Consider the following 23737-nt stretch of genomic DNA (forward strand, 5'->3'; position numbering starts at 1 on the left):
ACTAGTTGTGTTCCCACATTGTTGATAAGATATGCTACCAGATCAATTCTAGGTGTTGTCTGCTCGAGACAAAAAGCTAACTGGCAGAGCATTAAATTGTTTGAAGTTGTAAGTAAGAAATAATTAGATATTATTTATGCTCTCTGTCCCTTAAGAAAAGTATAAAAATGAGACAAAAGCCCAGTCACCAAACATCAAGTTGATCTAAAATCCTAAGAATAAAAAGTGTCATGAAATGGGCAATTTTAGTGGGTCTGTTTACTGTCATTCCTGGAATTTCTGGTCAGTCTAAGAGAAATGGGTTGGTGCCGTTCTTTCTCTGTAACTCTCTTAGTATTTATTCAATAAACACCCCCACCTCTCTTTTGCATTTCAGCCTGGTTTGAGCTAATTAAATCCTAAATAATCTATTGGCTTCTAAATGGCCACTGAGTGACAACAGAATATGTAATCAGGAAAACACTGGCTAGTATTTGTGTTTGCCTGATTGTTGGTAACTGGTGTTATTGAACTGAGATGGGAATAATAAAATAAAATGACCATTTCTCATTCTACTATTAAAAACATCTGGGTTTTTGACTAAATAAATATTTAATAAACAGTTAGAAATCAATACATTATTCACCTACATAAAAAAGTGATTTGATTGTTTTTTTCTTGGACCAATCACAAAGTCTTTTCTTTAATATGCTATGTAACTTAAGAGTTAATAACTTTAATGTCTTATTTTGTCAATGTTTTTTTAAACATTATTGCTATAACAACTGCTTCTCATTAAATAAACTTAAAAAAGAATTCAATAGGACATTCTGGTTTGCATTCTTCAGAATAATAATTGAACATACATAAATCCACAAATCTTCTGTTCCTTTCCTTCGCGGAAACAGAAAAGTGGATATATCAGTCTGAAAGAATCTCTCCTCTAAAGTAAGCTCACTATGGTAACAGCTAAAGGCAACTTTGAGCAACCAAGTAACAATGCTTTGCAATTACAGTACAGCGCCTAAACTCTTTATAGTTTCCTCATCTGCTGTTTGCTTTCCATTCAACTAGTAAACAGTATCTCCTTGTTCATACTGTGATTCCAACTCTTTATCCTCTCCTAATTTCAATTCTACTCCAAAGGCCTTGGATAGGAAGTCCTTTGGTCTCCCTCTCTCTTTCTTCCCCCCTCCCTTTCTTCAATTACCTCATACATGGGCTGGCAGTTTCTACGTCTAGGCATGCATTTGTTTAAGAAACACACCCAAGTGTGCTGTGCTGTGCTGTGCTGTGCTGTATATGGAAGCAAGTTCAGCTGTTGCTGGTTAGTGCAGTTCAGTTCAGAATGAAATGAAGGAGTTAGAAAACCATATTTTCTGTTGCAGAAGGAAATTATTTAGATAAGTCTTTCTTTAAGCTAAAAGTGAGGGATATGTATTTGGATATAAACAAAATAACATAGAACTGTGCTAGCCAACTGTATTGGCACCAGGAGGAGGAAATATACAGAAAAAGCCTCTGAAGTTTTACCCTCTTTCAGAAAAGAGACATCAGAAGGTTAGTATCTATACATTTTCTTTGCTGTCAATATGCATGCATTTTCCCCCCATATTGGATAAGGATGAGATTGCTGTCACTATATACACATAGTTTAGAATTTATTGTACTCCATTGATTTTTATGATACTCTATTATAGAAAGTCATCAAAATACTATTAGTTGCATGCTGAGGGAAGAAGGTGTGGGGAGAGGATCTTCTTTTACACATTCTTTCCCCGAGCATAATTAGGGGGAAAAGAACCCACTGTAATAAAGCTTCCATGGTGAAATTGTTTTTAATGTTTTTGTTTTTGTTTAATGTTTAAAACTTTTTCTTAATAAAGAAAAAACTAGCAAGTCAGCAACTCTCAGACTATTTCAGGCATATCTATTATTAGCATGAAAATCTGTAATTTAAATCTTCATTTAATTTTGTTCTATTCATGTACTAATATTGAGCCCCAAATTTTTGATCAAAAAATCATTCCATTTGTACTTGGAATAAACATGTATCCACCATACATGGTAGATTTAGATAATTTTAAGATTCAGTTATCTCTTTGCTGCTATAGGAACTCAAAAATTGCTAAGTTAGCTTGCAAAAGAAAGTTAACCCAATATAATGTACTAATTATCTTGGCTCAAAGTTAGAGCCCATGATTGTTGAATACAATAATTTTTATTGTACCTAATAAAGAACAATACAAATACTGAAGTTTTCTTTGGCACAAAACCATTACCTTCTATGTTACACTGAGGTATATTGCTTATACATGTTCAGTTCTAAAAGCATTTTTTGCTCTTTCAGAGAGTACCATGTTATATTAGACTAATATATGCACTGAACAGTTATTCTCAAGTTCTAATTTAAAAAGTTTGTTAAGCAAAAAGCAACAAAGTTCAGGATCTTATTAGAACACTTAGCTGTGGAATCTAAGTTGCTGGAATCTATGGCACTCTTTTGCAACCTGGTGCGCTCTGGATTTTTTAAACTACATCTTTTGTCAGACCCAGCCAACATAGAAAACAACCAAATTGGAAGGTGGCAAAATATCCAGAGGACATCATTTGAAGCATCTGGTGTAGAATCACTGATATTCATGTATTATATATACCATTCTAGGTAAGAACTAAGGCAATAGTATTTCATTTTAACAATGAATGTATCAAAAATAATTTCAGAACTTTAATTTTATCAGTTTTTAACTAACTAAAATACAGTATTAGATTGTTCTTCTGTACAATATAAAAGTTTTTTTTTATTTTGCTAATTATGTAATTTTTTAAAAATGACATTTTTATAAATAAATCTGAGTACTACTATCAGTTCATAGAAATTCTGTAGTTACAGTACACATTTTCAATCTACAATTTATTCAGTTCCGTATTATATGTGATTGTTTTCAAGACAATCAAGAGATGCATCATTTTAATGCTATATAAAAATAATGAGAAATGTACATATGAAATCAAATTGAGTGTTGTTCATCCTTTCGTTTAACATCTTATCCACACCTAAGGTTCTTGTATTTCCAAAGAAAATCAAATAACACATACTTTTTGTGCTGAAGTTGAAATATATTAATATGTCTCTCATATTTTTTTCATTATCTCACCAATCTATTTTTCTTAGGATCAATTTAAACAGAACAATTGTACTATATTAATACATTTTGAACAAATACCTTTTTGCCAACTATTTTAATAAGATTGGGTTGTTGCGTATTACTAACTCAATATTAGCAATGAATGGCATTTTTAAAAAAATGGAAAAATAAAATCAATCCAATAAAGTAATTAAAGATACAAAATATTTATGGTATTCTAATCAAAGAGGTACTGAAAATAGCAAAGCATCTGTTTATGTTACTAAATTAAGAAAGTAATACATGTACGCATAAGCAATTGCTTGTTTTGCTTTGTTTTTACATTGTGTTTTAATTATCTCAGGACATAAAGGATGGAAACTTGAGAAACTATTACACATAAATTTCCTCAAACACAAAGAATATCAAAATATCTACAAGCAGTAGATTAAAAATATTTTTTTTAAATAATTCTGGAAATTTTTATTCACAAATTGAGAAAATTTGCAATTTCTCTCAAGATGGAATGTTTAAGAAAGACTTTGCTTATGGAGGGCAAAATCACTTTATGTTTAAGGCCATGTGAAAAAAGAGAGCACAATACCTTTCTTGGGAAAAACTTGTCCCACATACAGGTACTATGGCCAACAAAAAAGCACTGGTCTGATAGCTTCTACTTGCAGAGAGATATGGGTTGAAGCCAATGCTGATTTATGCTAATTAAAAGATCACATGAACAAACATTCTTCTGGGTACCAATGAGAGCACAGCTTAAATCTGTGGCATCTATGGTAGCTGAATCTCAGAAATGAATTCAATCTTCAAAATATTTCTTATCTAAAAACAAACTATAAGCATACATTATTTTGTATAACTTGTCTGGAAGCTGGAAATGAGTTTAAATTGTTTCATGCTCAGAGGTAGATTCAATTTTTAATTTCTCAGAGAAAAATACTCAAACTAATATAGGAAACTTTTTAAAAAGCCCATTCTTAAATGATTATTTGTTTTTTTTTTTTACCAATTATTGATTACTAATCTTCATTCACATCTATAGAGTAACTAACAAACTACAATCATTTCAAAGATTTCACTTTGCTACCACTTTAGAAAATAAGGAACACACAGTGGACTCCAGTAAGATATAGAAACAAACAGATTACCAATAATGTGGAACATTATGTTAAGATTCTCTTGCAAACAGTTAGAAATAGGTATCACTCCTTTCCATATCCAATTATTTTAATCATACAAAACATGAAAGCTAAGACAGACTATACACATTAACTCACTGCTTTTAGTAGCTGACCTTTTTAATGTACAGAAGAACATGTTTGCATGTTATGCATATGAATTAAATATTTGGAAAAGCAGACTATTCAATATGAACATTTCCTCTGCATTTGTAGAAAAATGTAATTTTATTGCTTTTAGTACATTGTTCCACGCAAAACTAAACTGTCACTCACAAATAATATTCAGCTGTAATAATATATGTTTCTTATTTAGCCATTTATTCCCCTCTCCCAAAAATGCAGCCCAGATGTTTAAACCAGGCTCTTCTAAGCAGAATTAATAATTACAATAAGGAGGAGATAGACCAGTTAACTCTGGGAAGTAAGTTCAAAAATCATTTTATGACAAAATGGCTCACATGAAATGAGGTTTCACATGAACCTGAAATAATTGTTTCTGAAACAAATGGCTTTTTAAAAAATAAAAGCCAACGAACAACAAATTACAGCCATAGGATTTGAATTAGTCAGTGCAGTTGTTTCAGTTGCATAATCTCGTACCTGGTTCCAGGAAGCTGCACTATTATTTGATATGAATAAAATTTCTATTTTTACATGAAGTGCATTACACTGTAATACCGTAATTTCTAAATAATGAATCTATGGCACAAATCATTCTGCCAAAGTCTGCTAGAAAGAGAAATACACAAAGCTTAGGTGAGCAGAGTCTTAATGGATACTAAAGACAAGGGTACATTTATTGACATTAGTGGGCTATTATCATGGTTCACAATAATGGAAGGAGAAAGCAGCAGTCTAGGACAGTCACAGAGAATTATCAAATTTAAATGAATTCAATGCTCCAGGGTAGGTGAGTTATATTCCAAGGTATTAACGCTCCCCACCCAGCAAAACTAATTGCAGAAGTGCTAACTGCAAAACAGATAGTCCTTGGTAGTTTAATGACCATAGCCATGACAGCCATGGAATAGGCATAAAACAACACACTGTCCTCCCCCCAGGGTGGTGCATTTTGGGTACCTGGCAATCTGTTTGTATTTATGACTGATTGCCAAATACCCTGTGATTATATGACTGCCATTTGCAATCTTCTCTGCTGGTTTTCCCAGAAAGTCAATAGGGAAGCTAACAGAGAAAGTTGCAAACAGGGGTGGAAGATTTGAGGCCCATTCTCACACTATGCTGAGGGATTTCCCCTTCCATCTGTACAAATCTGGAGCTCAAAAACACTACCAAAATCAGCATTCAGAAAGGCCCTTACATTCAGTATTTCCAAAGTGGAGGAGAAAATGCTAACAAATACCATCACTCTCACAATGGTTAGGAAGACCCTTCTCCATACAATTTGAATAATGAGACTTCTGAACCATAATGAGAATGGGGCCCACATGCAGGATAGAGCAAGTTGTGTGTAAGGCAAGTAGACAAGTATATTGGGGCGGGGAAAAGGTCTCTGTGTTGGTGGGCCTAGCTAGCTGACACCTCGTAACCCAGGGTAACTTTCTATGTGCCAGTGGGCTCTGGATCTCCTAGGAAAAGGGTGTCAAACTCAAGGCCTGCGGGCCAGATCCAGCCTGCGATGAGGTCGGATCTGGCCCATGCGACCATCCTAGAAACTGTAAGGGACTTTTGCCCGGCCCACACCATTCTGGTGTGCATGCACACAAGTGGTGGGTGCACAGGCCCAGTTCTCTGCTGCCGCATGCAGGGCAACAAAAGTAGTCTGTGGGACTATGGTAAAAAAAATAATAATTCAGATTTGCAAAGCTGGAAGGTTTGAACTATTTTTTTTACCATAGTCCCACAGACTACTTTTGTTGCCCTGAACACAGTGGCGGCGAATGGAACTGGAAAGCAGGTTAGTGAAGAGATGTAGCTGCCCTGGGGTATGTGTGACGGTTTGGCATGGGTGGCCTGGCTGAAGGGCCCTCAAGTAAGCCGGTGTGGGGCAAGTGGGGCAGCTCTGCACTCCCTGCCTTGCTTCATCCTCCACCCCCTTACCGCCTCGCTTCATTCTTTGCCACTACTTCTCCTTGCTCGCCGCTGTAACAGAGCAGGAGGCTGAGCAACGCACTGGTGCAGTGGCCACAAAGCAAGCTGGTGGGGGGTGGAGGACGAAGCAAGGTGCACCATGCAGCCAGGCCATGAATATCCTGCCTTGTCTTGCAGAAGCTCCAGCAGCCCCGTCCAGGACCCATGTGCGTCGCTCACCCTCTTGCTCCATTGCAGCGGTGAGCAAGGAGAAGTGGCAATGAATGAAGCAAGATGGGGGGTGGAGGACGAAGCAGTGCAGGCTGCTGAGAACAATTTGTTCAAACATCTGCTTTTGGCGCCGCTCAGTTTCCTATCCCACCCCCGCCAAACTGGTCTGGTGGGGGGAGATTGCCTTCAGCCTTCTCCACTACACCGTGAACAGAGGTTGAACATCTCCCAAGCCCCACCGCTGAAGGCAATCCCCCCCCCACCAGACCAGACCAGCTTGGCGAGAGTGGGGTGGGAAACCGAGTGGCGCCAAAAGCAGCTGAAGGCACACCGGCTGTAGCTGCCCCCACCGGAGACCCCTGGATTCCCTCCCCAAACCCACCTGGTCCCCACAGGCACCACCCACACGAGCGATGTCAAGCTGGCCATGCCTCAAGGCCACCCACAGTTGGCCACGCCCACCCCACCCATGCCCCTCCCCCCCAGAGGACAACCACAATGCTGATCTGGCCCACAATGAAATAGAGTTTGATGCAATTTAGTTGCAGTATGACTCCAGTGAACTGAATATAGATACCTGCCTTTCACACATTTTCTTTGCTGTGGTTAGCGTTACTGATAATATCACTACAATGTAAGAGTAATAGGTGAGACCTTTGGCACTGAAAAAAAAGACCAACACTATCTATAGCAAAAAGGAAGGATGAAATGATGTAAGAGAGAAAGGAATTAATTATTGCAAAATCGTTTTTTTCCTTGCTAAAATACTAGTTTTATGCATCAGTATAGGATAATGCTAGGGGTAGGGTGATGAGTATATCTTTACACTGGGTAAACAGTTAAAATACAACTGAATACTAGGAAGAATTTTACTTATGCTGATAGAGATGGAACATTTCACTTAATGTTGTTTGAAGACTATTTCAAAGAACAGCACTTTCACTGGAAAGCAAATCTCCACTATATCTTAAAAGGGAGCTAAATTATATCTTGTGTAAATTTAAATGCAAACAAGCAATTTTCATTTGGCATTACTTTTTGTATACAGAAAAAAAAACTAACAAGAACATAGTCTATTTGCAGTGAAGTTACCATTTGAAATGTTCATCTGAAGTAGGCAAAATAATATTTAATACTGTTTGAAACTATTTTTACAGTAAAAAACCCCACAATCATTGCCAGATAAAAATAACTTGAATAATTAAGATGTAGAATAATTTATAGACTACATGACAGAATCTAATCTACCATAATTGCAATATCTGAGGTTAATAATTTTAACAATGGTATAAATATAACACAATTTTTACAAAATATTTTGGCATTCATTTTTTTAAATGCACTGCCCTTTAAATACATATAAAAGATCAATTCTTTGAATTCAAATAGCTATTTAAATGAAAATAATTTCAAAAAAGTTACTATGCAAATACCTGTCCATCTCCATATTCCTAAACTCTTCAAATATACAGCCTGTAGTACAGTAACCATTTTATATGGTAATATCCTATTATACACAGCAGTAGTAAAGTTCCTGTATCAAATTAGACAGGAGTTAGTGAAACGTTTTCCCACTGAATTACCTATTGTGTTTGTTCATGTCACTCAGAGTTTTCATACTGTAATATAGGATTACCTCATGCTAATGAGACACAAGTAGGAGAATGGATGCAGGAGGGAGCTTATTTATAACCTGAAAATATTCATGCTTGGTCTTTAATATGGAAACTAAACTTATTTTTTACAAGGTTACATTTTGTCATTCAAGATGAGTATTGCAAAATGTAAGATGATAAATCAATACAGAGTTGCTAGTTATGTTATCCAATATTAGTAATTGTATGCATTATATCCTGATACCATCCTATAGTATTCAACTTATCCAACTGTTGTGACTTTAATTGATTTCTAATACTAAGATATTAAATGTTTCTGCTTTCCATACTTCTGCTAATTATAATAGTATAGCGAATAGGAGAGAATTAAAGCCTGAAGGACTGACAAACAATCTTTCTATAATTTTTGACATGGCTTATTTTTATACTGATGCAGTCTTGGCAATACCTAAAATTGCCCCATTATATCAGCCCATCCTATCTGGACAGGTAGGGAAGGCGTGTCCCAGACCTTGTCAGTTAAAAAACTATGACTGTGACTGGCAAGGTCCTGGATTCAGCATTTTTTTTGCTATTGCCCCCGCCCTTTGGAACATTCTCCTCTGAGAGGAGGGACAGGCTCCCACTGTCCAGGCCTTTCGGAAATATCTAAAGACCTGACCCTGCTGTCTTGCATGGGGCTCACAAAGGACTATGCAGCTGTGGGGCTAATTAGCACCCTGAAGGTCTTCCCTTTGCCATTTAACTTTTTAATGCTGAATTTTAATTAGTATTTTATTTCTATACCACTCAAGAGTCCCTCTGCAAGGAAGATGGGCAGTTTCTATATTTGATAAATAACATGTATTTTTCTCCATTTAGTTCAATTGAAAATGAAGACAGTCCCATGGATTTGGAGTTTCTTAATAATGCTATTATCAAATGGATATTATACAGTAGAGACTACGCTTAAAAAATCCTTTCCTAAACGAAATCCACGTTCTACAGAACAGGGTGAGGAAGGGAAAAAGTGTGGCTACACATTTATTGTTCCAGAACAAAAAATAACTGGACCAATTTGTGTCAACACTAAAGGCCCAAGTCCAGGAAACAAAAAAGATGAAATTACTAGAATGGATATTGAGAATTTGAAAGAAGTATTATTCAAGCAAAAGCGAGAGATTGATCTCTTGCAATTAGTGGTGGATGTGGATGGAAATATAGTAAATGAAGTAAAATTGCTGAGAAAAGAGAGTCGTAACATGAATTCACGTGTTACTCAGCTGTATATGCAGCTCTTGCATGAGATAATTCGCAAACGAGACAATTCACTGGAGCTTTCCCAGCTGGAAAACAAAATCCTCAATGTTACAACTGAAATGTTGAAGATGGCATCAAGGTACAGAGAGCTTGAAATAAAATACGCAGCGCTAACTGACCTTGTAAATAATCAATCAGTCATAATCACACTTCTGGAAGAACAATGTCTGCGAATATTCTCACGGCAAGATGCACATGGTTCACCGCCACTAGTTCCAGTGGTGCCTCATCACATTCCTAATAATCCACATTACAACCCTACACTGCTTGGAAGTAATGAAATTCAGAGAGATCCAGGTTATCCTAGAGAGAGAGATGTAAGGCCACCCCCTGATCCAGTTACTTCTCCTACAAAAAGTCCTTTCAAGATTCCACCATTAACTTTAATAAATGAAGGTAAGCCTTTTCTTTTTAATTTGAACATTTCTAACAAATACATGTGTAAAACCTTTGTGATTTTTACCTAATATATCAAAACTTTTAAAAGCACCATCTATATGAAAACTATATAAGTAGCATTCTGAGCAATGAATCTAACATTTTTTTATAATGTTAAGGGAGACTAAGGAAGGCTCTCGTCTCCTTTATTTCCTTAAACTTGTCTAGCAATTTCAAGCAGTTACTTTTTTGCTGCTCTTAGGCAATATTATTAGTAGATCTGGGCTGTAAAGATCTGACGATCAATAGATGGCAGCAAGTTTATATATATCATTTTACTGTCATCTAACGGTTCTCTGGATTTTTATCAGAACAGCCCTATCCCAGTCTAGTATTTAAGCATTTCCACAAAAATAGAAGGGTTGTGTTTGATATATTTATGTGTGCAGGGAATGCCCTCTTGTGGCTATAAGTTTTTATAACAATTGAATCTTTATTTTGGTATCAGGCTGACATAAAGTAATAATATAGAAACTGTGAAAACAATTACAACATAAAACATATATCTAATACCTGTAAGGACAATAACTATAAAGCTAAAAGATGTAATGGTAACAGCTATTAGTCTTATACAAATCAAACCCTTAGCCTTCTAGAAAGTCAAAGTAGATTTTACTTTATGAAGTAAGTTAAAGTAGATTTTAGCTTTATGTGGTTATTAACTGCCCAAGGAGCTGCTGATTCAGTTCTACAGAGGAATTATTGAGTCTGTCATCTGCACCTCTATAACTGTCTGATTTGGCTCTGCAACCAAACAAGACAGACACAGACTTCAACAGACAATTAGAACTGCAGAAAAAACAATTGCTACCAACCTGCCTTCCATTGAGGACCTGAATACTGCACGAGTCAAAAAGACGGCTGTAAAAATATCTACAGACCCCTCACATCCTGGACATAAATTGTTTCAACTTCTATCCTCAAAACCATATTATGCTTTCAATCTATTTGTTTTCCTACAGTAACAAAAACTAAATTTATTTTAAATATTAAAGCCACAAATAGAGTAGTTCTTGATGGAAAAAAAAACTGAAATAGTAGCTTAAATCTTATCTAAGTCCTTTATTGCACTATTTGCAAGTTTGTTGTCAATGAAATTATTTTTTCTTGCCTGTTACTTTCTTCTAGAGTGAATCTCTTATTTGTCACAGCTAGCCACTTCGAAAGAATTCAAACAAGAATAAACAACAAACTATTCAAAATAAATAGCTGATATAAAGAATAATTTAGAAGGCAAAATGAATAATAAAATGAAAACAAAGAACCAAATAAAATGCTAGATCTAAAAAACAAAGGAACACAACTAGTAGTCATTTAACTCCATAGTGTTTAGATTTACACAGTAAATATTAATTAATATTTACTGGGTAAATATTAATGAATGAGGCTACACAATACAGTATAAATCATTCAGGCATAGCTGCCACTTCTGTGGGCATAAACCCTACAGAATTTCAGCATACAGAACTTGGTTAACCAATCATATACAAAAGTCATGTTAATGAAAAGGGCACACAATATAGATGTGGTGTCTGAAAACACAAGTAAAGTGATTTTGGAGTGAGTAGAGATATGAAAGGATATACTAGGAGATAATGAAGGGGGTAGCAGTTATCAGCAATCTACTGACATGGATCAGAGGCACAATACAAATAAAATTCTCTGTTTTTTGTCATCCTCTAAACCAGGAGTGTCAAACTAGCATCGTAACGTGATGTATTGTGACTTTTTTCCCCTTCGCTAAACCAGGCGTGGGCGGCACATGACACATCTGGCCTGCGGGCTGCAAGTTTGACACCCCTGCTCTTAACTCTTTGTAACTCTATGTGTTAGTATATAGAGTATGTTATATAGTTCATACATTCTTAGGGATGTTAATTAAAACTTTGTAGAAGTGTTTCTTGACAAGCTGATAAAATTATAAAGCAGTAAGCGAAGGGTCTTCCTGATATTTGATATAATTAAATTTGTTGCTGGAAGAATTAAATTTGTTGCTGGATGTTTTTAAAAATAATGTGATTAAAAAGCTGCTCAGGAGTGATTATATAAACATTATAAACCCAATAAACACAGTTTATTCTTTTTATAGCACTCAGAATTCATAACAAACCTCTTCAGAGTCGTAACAAAATTTTACAATTCAGATTGAGATCCTTTACAGGGTTATAGGGTATGTTCGACAGAAGGCTAGATAATCCTCTGTTGGGGATAGTTTAAATGGAATTTATGCACTATACAGGAAGGTGGAATCGATAGTGCATATACATCTCAACTCTGATATTTAATCTTAAATTTCTGGAGTAGATCAAATCATTTGTCTTTTTTTTTTTTTTTTTTTTTACTTTAGAAGCCAATATATACAATGCTATGCAAATGCTGTGTTCCTATATTGAGTTTTCTATTTTCTCTACAAAGGAATCTTTGTCTTGCTTTGGTGTGATTCTTTGTTTCTTTAATTCTGTTCCACATTATCATAAACTAAAGAATTTTCAAATTCTTCTTCTAAATGTTCCCCTAATACTTTGTCTTCCAAATACTTTTTTTTAAAAAGTTAGAAACCCCTCAACCTGCAACCCCTCGTTGCAGGAATATGCCCCATTTTTAAAATCTTACATCATTTGTGTAATGTTTCAACCTTGCACTCTGGATTTTAGAAATAAAGGGAAAAGTTAACTATCCTTTACCTTTTTTTTTTAAAACTAAAGGAAGGTTTTCCATAGTACAGGAGACTGAATAGAATTATCTTCAAGTAATGTTCATGAACTGGACATTCCAATTCTTTATTCCATAACTCCCCTACTCTTATATATCTAAATCAATGTATTCCATCAACTATTGTATTGTATATTTTATTTTGTTTAAAACATTTTGTATATTAGGCGCAGTTGTGCAGCATTAAAGGCTGGTGTTTCAAGTGTATCTGTCAGTGTTATAACAATTGGAGCGCTATGTAAGTCCAATACATACATACATACATACATAGATACATACATACATGATTTTAACTGAACACATTAACAAACTACACATTTTGAAAAATCATATTTGTTATATCTCTTTAAATAATTAATGTCATAATATTAAGTGCTCTAAGATATACATCCCACATTCCATCCACATGCTCAAGAAAAGAATGTTTTTACTGTTTTCAAGTTTAGATTCTCCCAAACAAGAACTGATGTGTACTGCATACAATAATTTCCTAAAAGTAACGTAAAAGAAGAATGCCAATCATTTTTGGACCCCAATACCTGCCTATTTTTGACAACTGTCATATATGCCAATTCCCAAGAAATCAAACTTTCAGTAACTAAAACTCATTCATTCACATAAGAAAGAAAATATACTTTACAGCAGGGATTCTTAAATTGTCAGTTATGACTGCACAAAGTATCGTTTATTTTTAAGCCTATCACATCTGTGCATGCTGTCAAAACTAACTTCTGTTTTGATTGGACAAGTTTACTATGCCTGACCACACAAAGTCCAGAACAAAACTTAGAATGAGTTTTGAGAAATAAGTAAATCCAGAAGTATATACTGTATTTGAAATAAAAAATGGGCAGACTCCCTCTTGTTTGAAACAAATGCAAAATCCTAAAGTAAAGCAGTTATTTTGAGATATCCAAGGTAATAAATAATGATTTAATCTTGGATATATTTTATTACTTAATAAATATAAATAATAATAATTAATAATAATAAATGTAATAGAATGAGTCATAGAGTACAGATATAATTATATTAATTTACTAAGCTTGAAATATTGCATATAAATTGTTAATTTTTAAAACACATTTAAGATTATATTTAATTAACAGTTATTTCACTTCTAAATTGTTATGAATGAATATATATATTATTAGCAATAATGTCAATATTAGTAATCTTCAAGAAGTTTGAAAATGCTAATTATACAAGTTGTCAAGGAACAGTATGTAAAAAGGAAACAATGTCTGTTACCAAAGAAAACATAATGGTATTTAATGTCTCTTTTATACATATCAGTATACTAGTGAAAAACAATGGATATTTTAAAAATGCTAAATTGTTTTCAAAAGGCCCATTCAAAGACTGTCATCAAGCCAAACAAACCGGCTATTCCAGCAGTGGGATTTATATGATCAAGACTGAAAACAGTCATGGACCAGTGCAGTTATGGTGTGAGAACAGCCTTGATCCTGGGGGCTGGACAGTTATTCAAAAAAGAACAGATGGTTCAGTGAACTTCTTCACAAACTGGGACAATTATAAGGTAATCATAAAAAAATATCCAGGGGGCAATTTACAATGCACCTTTAGTACAGTTAGTCATTTACTTACAACCACAATTGAGCACAGCATTTCTGTTGTTAAGTGAGACATTTGTTAAATGTATTTTACCCCAATTAATAACCTTTCTTACCACAGTTGTTAAATGAATCACTGCAGTTGATAAATTAGTAATCTGGTTAAGTGAATCTGTCTTCCCCATTGACTTTCTTGTCGGAAGGTTGCAAAATGTGATCACATGACCTTGGGACACAGCAAAGGTCATAAATATGAACCAGTTGCCAAGCATCTGAATTTTGATCAAATGATCATGGGGATGCTTCAAAGCAGTGGTGAAATCCAATTTTTTTTACTACCGGTTCTCTGGGCGTGGCTTGGTGGGCATGGTGTGGCTTGGTGGGCGTGGCAGGGGAAGGATACCGCAAAATCTTTATTCCCACCCCACTCTGGGGCCAGCCAGAGGTGGTATTTGCCAGTTCTCCGAAGTACTCAAAATTTCCGCTACCAGTTCTCCAGAACCTGTCAGAACCTGCTGGATTTCACCCCTGCTTCAAAGGTTGTAACTGTGAAAAATGGTCATAAATCACTTTTTTCAGTGTTGTTGTAACTTTGAATAGTCACTAAATGAACTGTTGTAAATCGAGGACTACCTGTATAAACTTTCTTCATTTTGTTACTCTCTCAATTTGCTGGATTACAACTTTCCTATCAATGACCACAATTTGTGAGATTCCAATATATATGCAAAGCACCAGGAACCAGACAGCTAGCTTATATGTAAAGAAAAATAAAATCTATGTGGAATTATTTAAAGGTATGCCCACATAGGATAATTTTCTGTGCCTAGTTTAGCAATTGCATAGAAAGCATCAAAGATGTGGCGCTTCATATAATGTACAAATCATTACTGTATAAACTATTCTTACTTCTCCTTCCTGCTAATTTTATGAAAATCAATATTGTGATTCTTTGAGTAGTGTCTTACTTCTTGATTCTGTTAAGGAGAATTATTTATTGTAAATTTCATACAAATAAATAAAGGATTGGATTTGTTTCAGATCACAATCCTGAACAGAACGATCTGGGAAAATATGCACAGGATTATGTTGTTAACTGGGCATGAGAGTTTTAAATTATCATTAACAAATTATGCTTTTATTTTACAACTCTTCTTTGTCTACAACAGGGGTGTCAAACTAAAGGTCAGATCCGGTCCATGCGGCCATCCTAGAAACTGTAATGGGTGGGCCCAGATCACTTCGGCCCAGCCCATGCCACCCCTGCATGCATGTGCACCGGAGGTGGCGGGCGCACACGTGCACAGGCCCAGTTTGCTGCCCACAAAAGTAGTCTGTGGGACTACAGTAAAAAAATAGTTCAGACCTTCCAACATCATGAGGTCTTTTCTTTTTTTTTTCTCGTGTGAAATTGGAAGTTCTGAACTAATTTTTTTACCGCACTTCCACAGACTACTTTTGTTGCTCTGCATGTGGCAGCGCTGAACAGAGCTAGAAAGCAGGTTAGTGAAAGGATGTAGCTTCCCTGGGTGAGGTGGGGGTGACAGTTTGGCATGGATGGCCTGGCTAAAAGGCCCTCAGGTAAGCCGGTGTGGGGCTCCGCACCTCCTGCCTTGCTTCATCCTCCACTACCCCCCACCACCTCACTTTGTTCTTCTTTGTTCTTCGCCACTTCTTCCCTCTTTCTCTCTCCCAACACAGAGGTTGGATCAGATCGCTCTCTTGCTCTCCCTCTCTCTCTGCGGTGGCAGTGGCGGCACTTTAGTGCCTGGCCAGCAGGGCGCTTCTCACTCGGCCGCTTTCCCTATTTCTTCTCCCTGCTCTTCCTCAAGACAAAAGCTGCACTTTTCATCTGTCCATTGCAGCACAGCAGCCAGGATTTACTTTGACAGTGGTGGGGTTTGGGGGATGGTCAATCCCCGTTCATGGCACAGTGGAGAAGGTGGAATGCAATCCCCCATACCAGATCAGACCAGCCTGGCAGGGGTGGGGTTAGAAACCAAGCGACACCAAAAGCAGCTGAAGACATACCGCTATAGCTGCCCCGCTCCCTGCCTTTCTTCACCTCATCCCATGGGATGAGCATCCCGCCCCATTCATCGGAGACCCCTGGATTCCCTCCCCAACCCCGCTCAGCTCCCACTGGTCACTCCCAGGCCACTCCCACCCTAGCCACACAGCTCGTCCCGCCCCTGGAGGACAACCACAATGCTGATCCAGCTCTCAATGAAATTGAGTTTGACACCCCTGGTCTACAACTAACTGTTTAAATGACATTGTGAAAAAGCCTCTTCTCCCTAGAATGGAAAAAGTATTCTTCTAAGAAGGACTTTGTAGTTTGCTATCAAAAAGTAATGTACAAAATGTTGCTAGCATATATACATTAGACATGGGAGAACAAAGGGCAAGTTGTGAAGATGCTACAAGAAATAAACAATTTATCTGGAGCAGAGCATGCTAAGAAATACTCCTAGAAAATGGATTGGCTGCAAGAAAAAAGGAAGTGCAAAGCAAAAATACTGGCTGGATTCTCTTTCATATTCAAATTCACCTTCATTAATTAATAATTTTATCACTATTTTACATTCATAAATCAAACACAGTGAATTCATGATGACTTCCCAATGCTTAATTATAAAAATCATATTTACTATTTAATATAATTTCCCACCCATTTACCTGCTAATCTATTTTAATTTATTAAAATGATTTTAATCAAATCATTTTTCCATGACTGATATAATACAAATATTTTTACTACTACTAATTCTAACAATACTAAGAATTCTCCCTCAACCAGTATGGACAGGCTATAATTTCTCACAATCAGTGGTTACTGGGTGGATGCATAAAAGTTAATTAATTTGCTTTTAGATCTTGAGGTATCTGTTAGTAAATTGGGAGCACGCTGCTTCGTTGTCAGAATCCAGTGGTGAACAAAATTCTAGAAACCACACTTAAGTCTCACACTTGCATAATGTTTCACGCCCTCTCTATCTTCACACCCTCTCTATCAAAGAGATGGAGAGAAGATGATAATCAATGTGTCTATCTGTGAACTTTCCCCAAATCAGTATTTATGGTCAAAGGTGAATTAATTATTAGATTTTTCCTTAATACTTTTAGAGCATCAAAGATATATCCATGATATATTGATTATATAATAAAATCTTCTATATGAGAAATGGAAGGCAATTTATTCAACTTTCTGCTTTGTTTACAGAAAGGGTTTGGAAACGTTGCTGGGGAATACTGGCTCGGACTGGAAAATATTTACTTGCTCTCCAATCAGGATAATTATAGACTTCTGATTGAATTAGAAGATTGGAGTAATAAGAAAGTCTATGCAGAATACAGCAGTTTTCGATTGGAGCCAGAGAGTGAATATTATCGACTACGTTTAGGCACATATCAAGGGAATGCTGGTGATTCCATGATATGGCACAATGGAAAACAATTTACAACACTGGACAGAGACAGAGATATGCACACAGGTAAGAATTAGTACTGTTTAGATCTACATACTTATTCTGGTTAAGCTGAGGAAATAATTTGATGAAACACTGGGAAGATAAAGGACTTTGCAAAATAGTACTCTGTTTAACATAAAAATATCTTCAATTAGAATGATCCATAGACATGTACAAGTAACTTGTATCCTACTTTTGGCAATAAAAAAAACATATGCTTAGAGTTAGGATTTACATTAAAGGTAAATACTGGGTGAAAAAGCCTTTTTCTCATGGGAAAGTAACTGTTCTGACTATGTGAAAAAGGCAAAAGATTCATTTGATCTGTAGAGAAACCAGAGTATTGGATCTCGAAAAAATTTCTGGGTAGGGAGTGTGATTTCTACTTAATGTTATTTCTTTCAGAAAAGGATTAAAAACTATCTTCCAAGTCTTCAGGTTCCACGTTTTGTGCTACTAATTGTACAATGCACTGCACCATTAAGTTTGGAACTTCTTATAACATTTTATTATTATTATATCTGTCCTTGATTTTTTAGAACTTATTTTACTTACTATTTTTCTGTTTTATATGTATGTGTAAGCAACAGTTCTGCCATTGGTTATTTTATTGCATCTAACTCAGTGGTGAAATCCTCTGCGGATTGCCACCAGTTTGCTGCCCGGGCATGTGCGGTGTGTGCCAAACCCATGCTGCATATGTGCATGCACAGTGCGCACCAAACACATGCTGTGTACACATGCGCAGTGCATGTCAAACACACGCTGCACATGCACGCATGTGCAGTGCATGCCAAATGCACACTGTGTGTGCACGCAAGCACAGTGCACGCCAAATGCACACTTTGCACGGAAAAAGGAGACTTAACAAGGTAAGTAGAACAGCGAGTGGGGGGAATAGCTATGCCACACGATTTGGATTTGCTAGAAAGCAGGATTTCCTGCTTTCTAGCAAATATAAATTGCGCAGCACAGCTGATCATCGGAAATACCAGTTTGGATGAACTGGTAGCTTTTTTTTTACTACTTTTATCACTAGCTTTTATCACTACCGGTTCGCCCGAACCAGTGCAAACCGGTAACATTTCACCCCTGATCTAGCTGTAATAAATTGATTGGCTGTGTAAAAGTATATCATACTCAACACAATATATAAAACTATACAGAAAATAAGCTTTGTGGTGATCTGATTTTCCTGAAGATTTGGTTTAATTCTTTGAACTTATAAAGAATTGCAGATGCTTATACAGAATTGCGCTTTGTAATATTGAGTTTAATTCAATAATCAAAAGTAACTTTGCAACTGTTAATAGCCAAAGAATATATTATATGATTTTAATTTTACCTAAATGCTAAAGATACTTTACAGATCATTTAGTTGATCATAAAACTTGCTTTACTTTTAAAGAATTATGGAAAAATAATTCCATTATTTTCTATTTTTATCTAATACTTGTCCTCTATAAGTAGGACAAAACAACTTATAGAGACTGATAGAACAAATACACATGTATTCATTAGGAGCATTCCTTTCTTTTCTCAAAATATAATTACCAGATATAATAAATTCCTCCTTATTTGAAAATGACAATAAGCTTCCATAAAATAAATGGAACATAGGAATCATTATCCCTTAGTACCTATACAATGCATTGGAGAATTCTATTCCAGCACATTCACTAGCTGTTAAATTCTATTCCATTTCTTGTTTGTGCTACCTCACTAAGTTATTTTACTTAATTGACACAACTGCTTTTTTTCTCTTGCTACTTCTTTTCATTTTAATGGCTCATTCGCCTTCGCCTAAATACTATAATGAGAATGATGGAGACAAATATTTGAAGAGGGAATTACTTGAAGGTTTTTTGTAATTGTTTTCCTCATTAAGATAAAAATTACTTCATCTGAACCAACAGGTCTTCATTAAAATTAGGATTTTATAAGTACAGTTGGATGATTCTCTAAAATAGTAACAATAGTGTCCATGGCCAAACACTGGAGATAAATCTGTTAACAAGCTGGCTTTTATATTAAGTAAATTACAAAGAATATGTTTTGTGATGTGATGTGAAATGTATCTTAATGTTTTGCTTTTATCTGCAGGAAATTGTGCCCACTTTCATAAAGGAGGTTGGTGGTACAATGCTTGTGCTCATTCTAATCTCAATGGAGTATGGTATAGAGGAGGACACTACAGAAGCAAACATCAGGATGGGATTTTTTGGGCCGAATACAGAGGAGGTTCATATTCACTGAAAGCAGTTCAGATGATGATTAGACCTATTGATTAAGACTACGAAAATGTTTTTTAAAAAATAATCCTTGAGTTTGATGCAGATGTCATTTTTCAAGATCTTTGGAGAACTCTACCAAGTATTTTTTTTAAATCCTCACTATATTATATATGTTACCATAATTATATACATTTTAATTACAGAGCAAAACTGAAGGCTGCATTTAAAATAATTCTGTATTCATATCAGATATGAATATTAACTGCAGCTATTAAACTTACCAGTTTTTCAAGATCAGGAAGATAAATTAATAGATGTAAAATGACTACATTTTAAAGCTCAAGTATGAAACATTTTTCTTATGTGTTAAATAGCTAAATCAATTCATTCTCATATGATTAAAACTATTTCAGTTTTTATTTCAGAGACCTGAATGTTAAAAAAAAAAACTGTTTTAGAGATCCTTATAGACAACGAGACAAAAGAATTGGAGAGAAACTCTAGTTTTGCAAGTGTATTTTGCATCAAATAAAGTACTATCATTTCATTATGGCAATTGTTACTAGATAGTCCTCGAGTTACAATGGCAAGTGGTTCAGGAATTTCCATCACTAGACGATGCAATAATAAAGTATGGTGTCATGTGACTACATATTTTAAAATGGCAATTCCCGCAGTTCCCTGCCATCATTAAGTGAGGATCATGAGTCCTTAAGCGAGCAGCTCCTTGTAACTTCCTGCTGGCTTACAACAACCAAAGTCAGTGGGAAGTGCTATTAGCCATAATTCAGTGTCTGACTCCAACCATGAATCTGGTAATGTTGTTCCAGCTGGCCTGTGCTTCAGAACCATCCGACTCAGGAACCAGTAAGCCAAGATTCAATTATGGCTGATGTGTCACAGGTATCTCCTGTTCCCAAGTCCCAGATCTAGGCTCATACAGAAGTGAGCAAAGCAACATTTCTCTATGAGGCTTCTAATGAAACAAAGGGCAAAGCATGAGTAATTGCAGTCAGCAGGTTACAGACAGATTTGATTAGTTCCTGAGCTTGCAAGTCCTTGTTGGAAACAACCATTTGGCTATCCAGCTCTTGAATCATGTTTCTGCTTCTTGCTTGTGACTCTTGGCCTTTGGACTGGCTGACTGCCCAATTTGGCATCCTGGATCTTTTGGAACATCTCTGGACTATGCTGTTATTTCTTTGACTGTATTTGGCTCCCTTCAGGCAAGCATTCTTTATTGGGCATTTGAATTTCATTCCTGTCTGCTACTATCTGCCTAAACAGCAGTGAATATTCCTGCTTCTACAGTACTCTGTTTTTGTCTGTGTGTCAGCAACCTTAAAAAAGAACAGGAAGCTGATCTGAGGTTGCAAATTCCAGGCAGCTTGCAAGCAGATAGGCAGGTAAGTGGCTGCTGCTGGATGGAAGGAGGTGTGCGAGTGGTAAGGGAGGCATAGTGCAAGTGTGGAGGGGCTTGGGATGGCAGCTGCTGGAAGAGATGATAAGGAAGATGATAAGGAAGCCACAGCAAGGGTGGGGAAGAGCTTGGGGTGGCAGCTGCTGCTTGGGAGAAGGGGCACAAGTGGCAGGGACACACCATATGATGGCTGAGAGTCCCAGGGAGGGTCTGCCAGAGTGTGCAGATGGCTGTTGAGGTGCAAGTACAGAGAGGCTGGGAGACAGTGCACTGGTGAGGCTTACCCACCAGTGACCTTCTCTGCCAACTTCCCTGTTGATGTTGCTTATGGGAAGCAGGCAGGGAAGGTCACATATAAAGATCATATGACCTCAGGGTGCTGCAACTTAACTTTGTTAAGAGCCAATTGGATCCCCTAAATCCGTGATGGCGAACCTGTGGCACACGTGCCACAGGTGGCACGCGGAGCCATATCAGTGGCACGCGAGCGTTGCCCTAGCTCAGCTCTGGTGCGCATGCGCACACCAGCCAGCTGATTTTCGGGCCTTCCGGGCCCACCAGAAGTTGGGAAACAGGCTGTTTCCAGCCTCTGGAGGGCCTCTGGGGAAGGGAAGGCCCGTTTTTCGCTCTCCCCAGGCTCCGGAGGCTTTCTAGGTCCTACTGGAAGTCAGCAAACAGACTGTTTCCGGCCTCCAGAGGGCTTCCGGGGGGGTGGGGAAGGCCGTTTTTGCCCTCCTTAGGCTCCAAGAAAGCCTCTGAAGCCTGGGGAGGGCAAAAAATGGGCCTATCGGGCCGACCATGCCATTGTGTGCCAAAAGCGGGGTGAGCTTGGTGGGGTCACGTGGGCATGTGCAGGGGGTGGGGTGCATTGAATTATGGGTGTGGGCACGTGCACGCGTGACCCCCCTGCGCTCCTCCCACTTTTGGCATGCAACAGCAAAAAGGTTAGCCATCACTGCCCTAAATCATAATTCCATTATCAGGAGGGTGCTGGGATGGCCAGACATTAAAGGACTAGTTGTAACCATCATTTTTTCAGTGCTATCATAACTCTGAATAATCACTAAACAAGTGGTCATCGTTAATTGTGGACTATCTGTATTTTACAGCACAATTTTCTTAAGACATGGAAATCCTACTTCCTCTGGATCAGAAACTACACATTATTTTTAAAGACAAATCCAAAATTGGTAGCACTGGTACAGTGGTGGATTGCTACTGGTTCGCCCTGGATCGGGTGAACTGGTAGCGGTGGCAGTGGGAGGCTCTGCCTACCCGCCCAAATGCGCAGAAGCATTGTGCACAAGCGCCCACGAGCAAACCGGTAGCGACAGGTTTTGAAACCCGCCCCTGCATTGCTACAACACTGTACATTACTGTACATTAGACAAATGTTATTAATCCTATGTTACAAATTGGAATTAAGATTTAAGAAACAAAGTTGTGTAATTAAAGAATGAACTATTTCAGGAGTTACAAACTGCTTAATTTATATTTTTAATAAAGTTCAGTGTACTAGACATGTTCTGTGAAATTGATTTCAGTAGTATTTAATGACTGAATAATGTGTTAAAAATATATTATAGTTAGAATTAAAGTAAACTGAGACACTATGTGACTGGACTAATAACTGTTTTTATGATAGTTGTAAAGAATATACCATCTATTAGTTTTAAAATATTCAAAATAGTCCAGTACTACGTTCCAGGCAATGGGGGACCTCCAAAATAGTATTTCCAATCTCTTAAAAGCTGCTATTTAATTTAGCAAATCACACAGCCAAATAGTTTTTGTAAAAAAAAATTTTTTTTTGACTCAACTCTCCTAAATATTAAATACCTAAATATTAAATATCATTTGTAATGGTAAGATTGATTACATTAGATGTTTTTATATTCATTTTAGTGTATAGGTAGTTCTTTTACAATCACAACTGGAACCAGTATTTTGGTCGTAAGTTGTTGTGGTTGTAAATTAAGACAAATGTGACCGGACTGAATTTTACAACTGTTTTTATGACAGCTGTAAAATAAGTTACAGCAATGCTGGAAGCATTGTTAGAGACCCCACATACCGACTTCATGGTCTGTTTCTGTTGCTCCCCTCTGGGAGGAGGTTTCCAAGTATTTATAGCAGGTCTACCAGATTCTGTAACAGTTTTGTTCCTTATGCCATCTGCCTTGTAAATTCGCAGGATTCTTTTTTTCGCCATGTATATTTATACATTCGAACTAGACTGTGGTGTTTCTTTGTGTCATATACTAGTATATGTGTGGGTAGGTGAGTATATGCCTAATGGTTATCTTTTGAGAGCTGAATGCAATGAAATTTCATTTTAATGTATGCTAATTAGTGTACATTTAAAGTGACAATAAAGACTATTCCATTCCACTCCACTCCATTCCA

The 23737-nt window shown here is 36.7% G+C and overlaps 2 protein-coding genes across 10 annotated transcripts in view; one reads left to right on the top strand and one right to left on the bottom strand.

The window, feature by feature from the left end:
* Nucleotides 1–23737, bottom strand: part of RALGPS2 (Ral GEF with PH domain and SH3 binding motif 2) — an 82622-nt gene that overhangs the window by 19550 nt on the left and 39335 nt on the right. The window lies entirely within an intron of this gene.
* Nucleotides 856–22851, top strand: ANGPTL1 (angiopoietin like 1). 2 transcript variants are annotated; one of them, XM_060690136.2, is made up of 6 exons: nucleotides 872–1539; nucleotides 2530–2644; nucleotides 9043–9876; nucleotides 13980–14173; nucleotides 17431–17701; nucleotides 19781–22851. In XM_060690136.2, exons 3-6 carry the CDS (start codon nucleotides 9054–9056, stop codon nucleotides 19966–19968), a joined length of 1476 nt encoding a protein of 491 aa, XP_060546119.1. In that variant the 5' UTR covers nucleotides 872–1539; nucleotides 2530–2644; nucleotides 9043–9053; the 3' UTR covers nucleotides 19969–22851. The 2 variants fall into 2 exon arrangements, with proteins under 2 accessions (XP_034265611.1, XP_060546119.1); XM_034409720.3 differs by lacking the exon at nucleotides 2530–2644 and having other exon boundaries at nucleotides 856–1539.

Source organism: Pantherophis guttatus, chromosome 3 (assembly GCF_059756535.1).
Source record: "Pantherophis guttatus breed Tessera chromosome 3, ASM5975653v1, whole genome shotgun sequence".
NCBI classification, from domain to species: domain Eukaryota; kingdom Metazoa; phylum Chordata; class Lepidosauria; order Squamata; family Colubridae; genus Pantherophis; species Pantherophis guttatus.

Coding starts and splice junctions, on each gene's coding strand:
- ANGPTL1 (XM_034409720.3), top strand. CDS start 9,054: ATGAAGACAGTCCCATGGATTTGGAGTTTCTTAATAATGCTATTATCA. Junction 9,877..13,979: donor ATTAACTTTAATAAATGAAG/GTAAGCCTTTTC, acceptor TGTTTTCAAAAG/GCCCATTCAAAGACTGTCAT. Junction 14,174..17,430: donor CAAACTGGGACAATTATAAG/GTAATCATAAAA, acceptor CTTTGTTTACAG/AAAGGGTTTGGAAACGTTGC.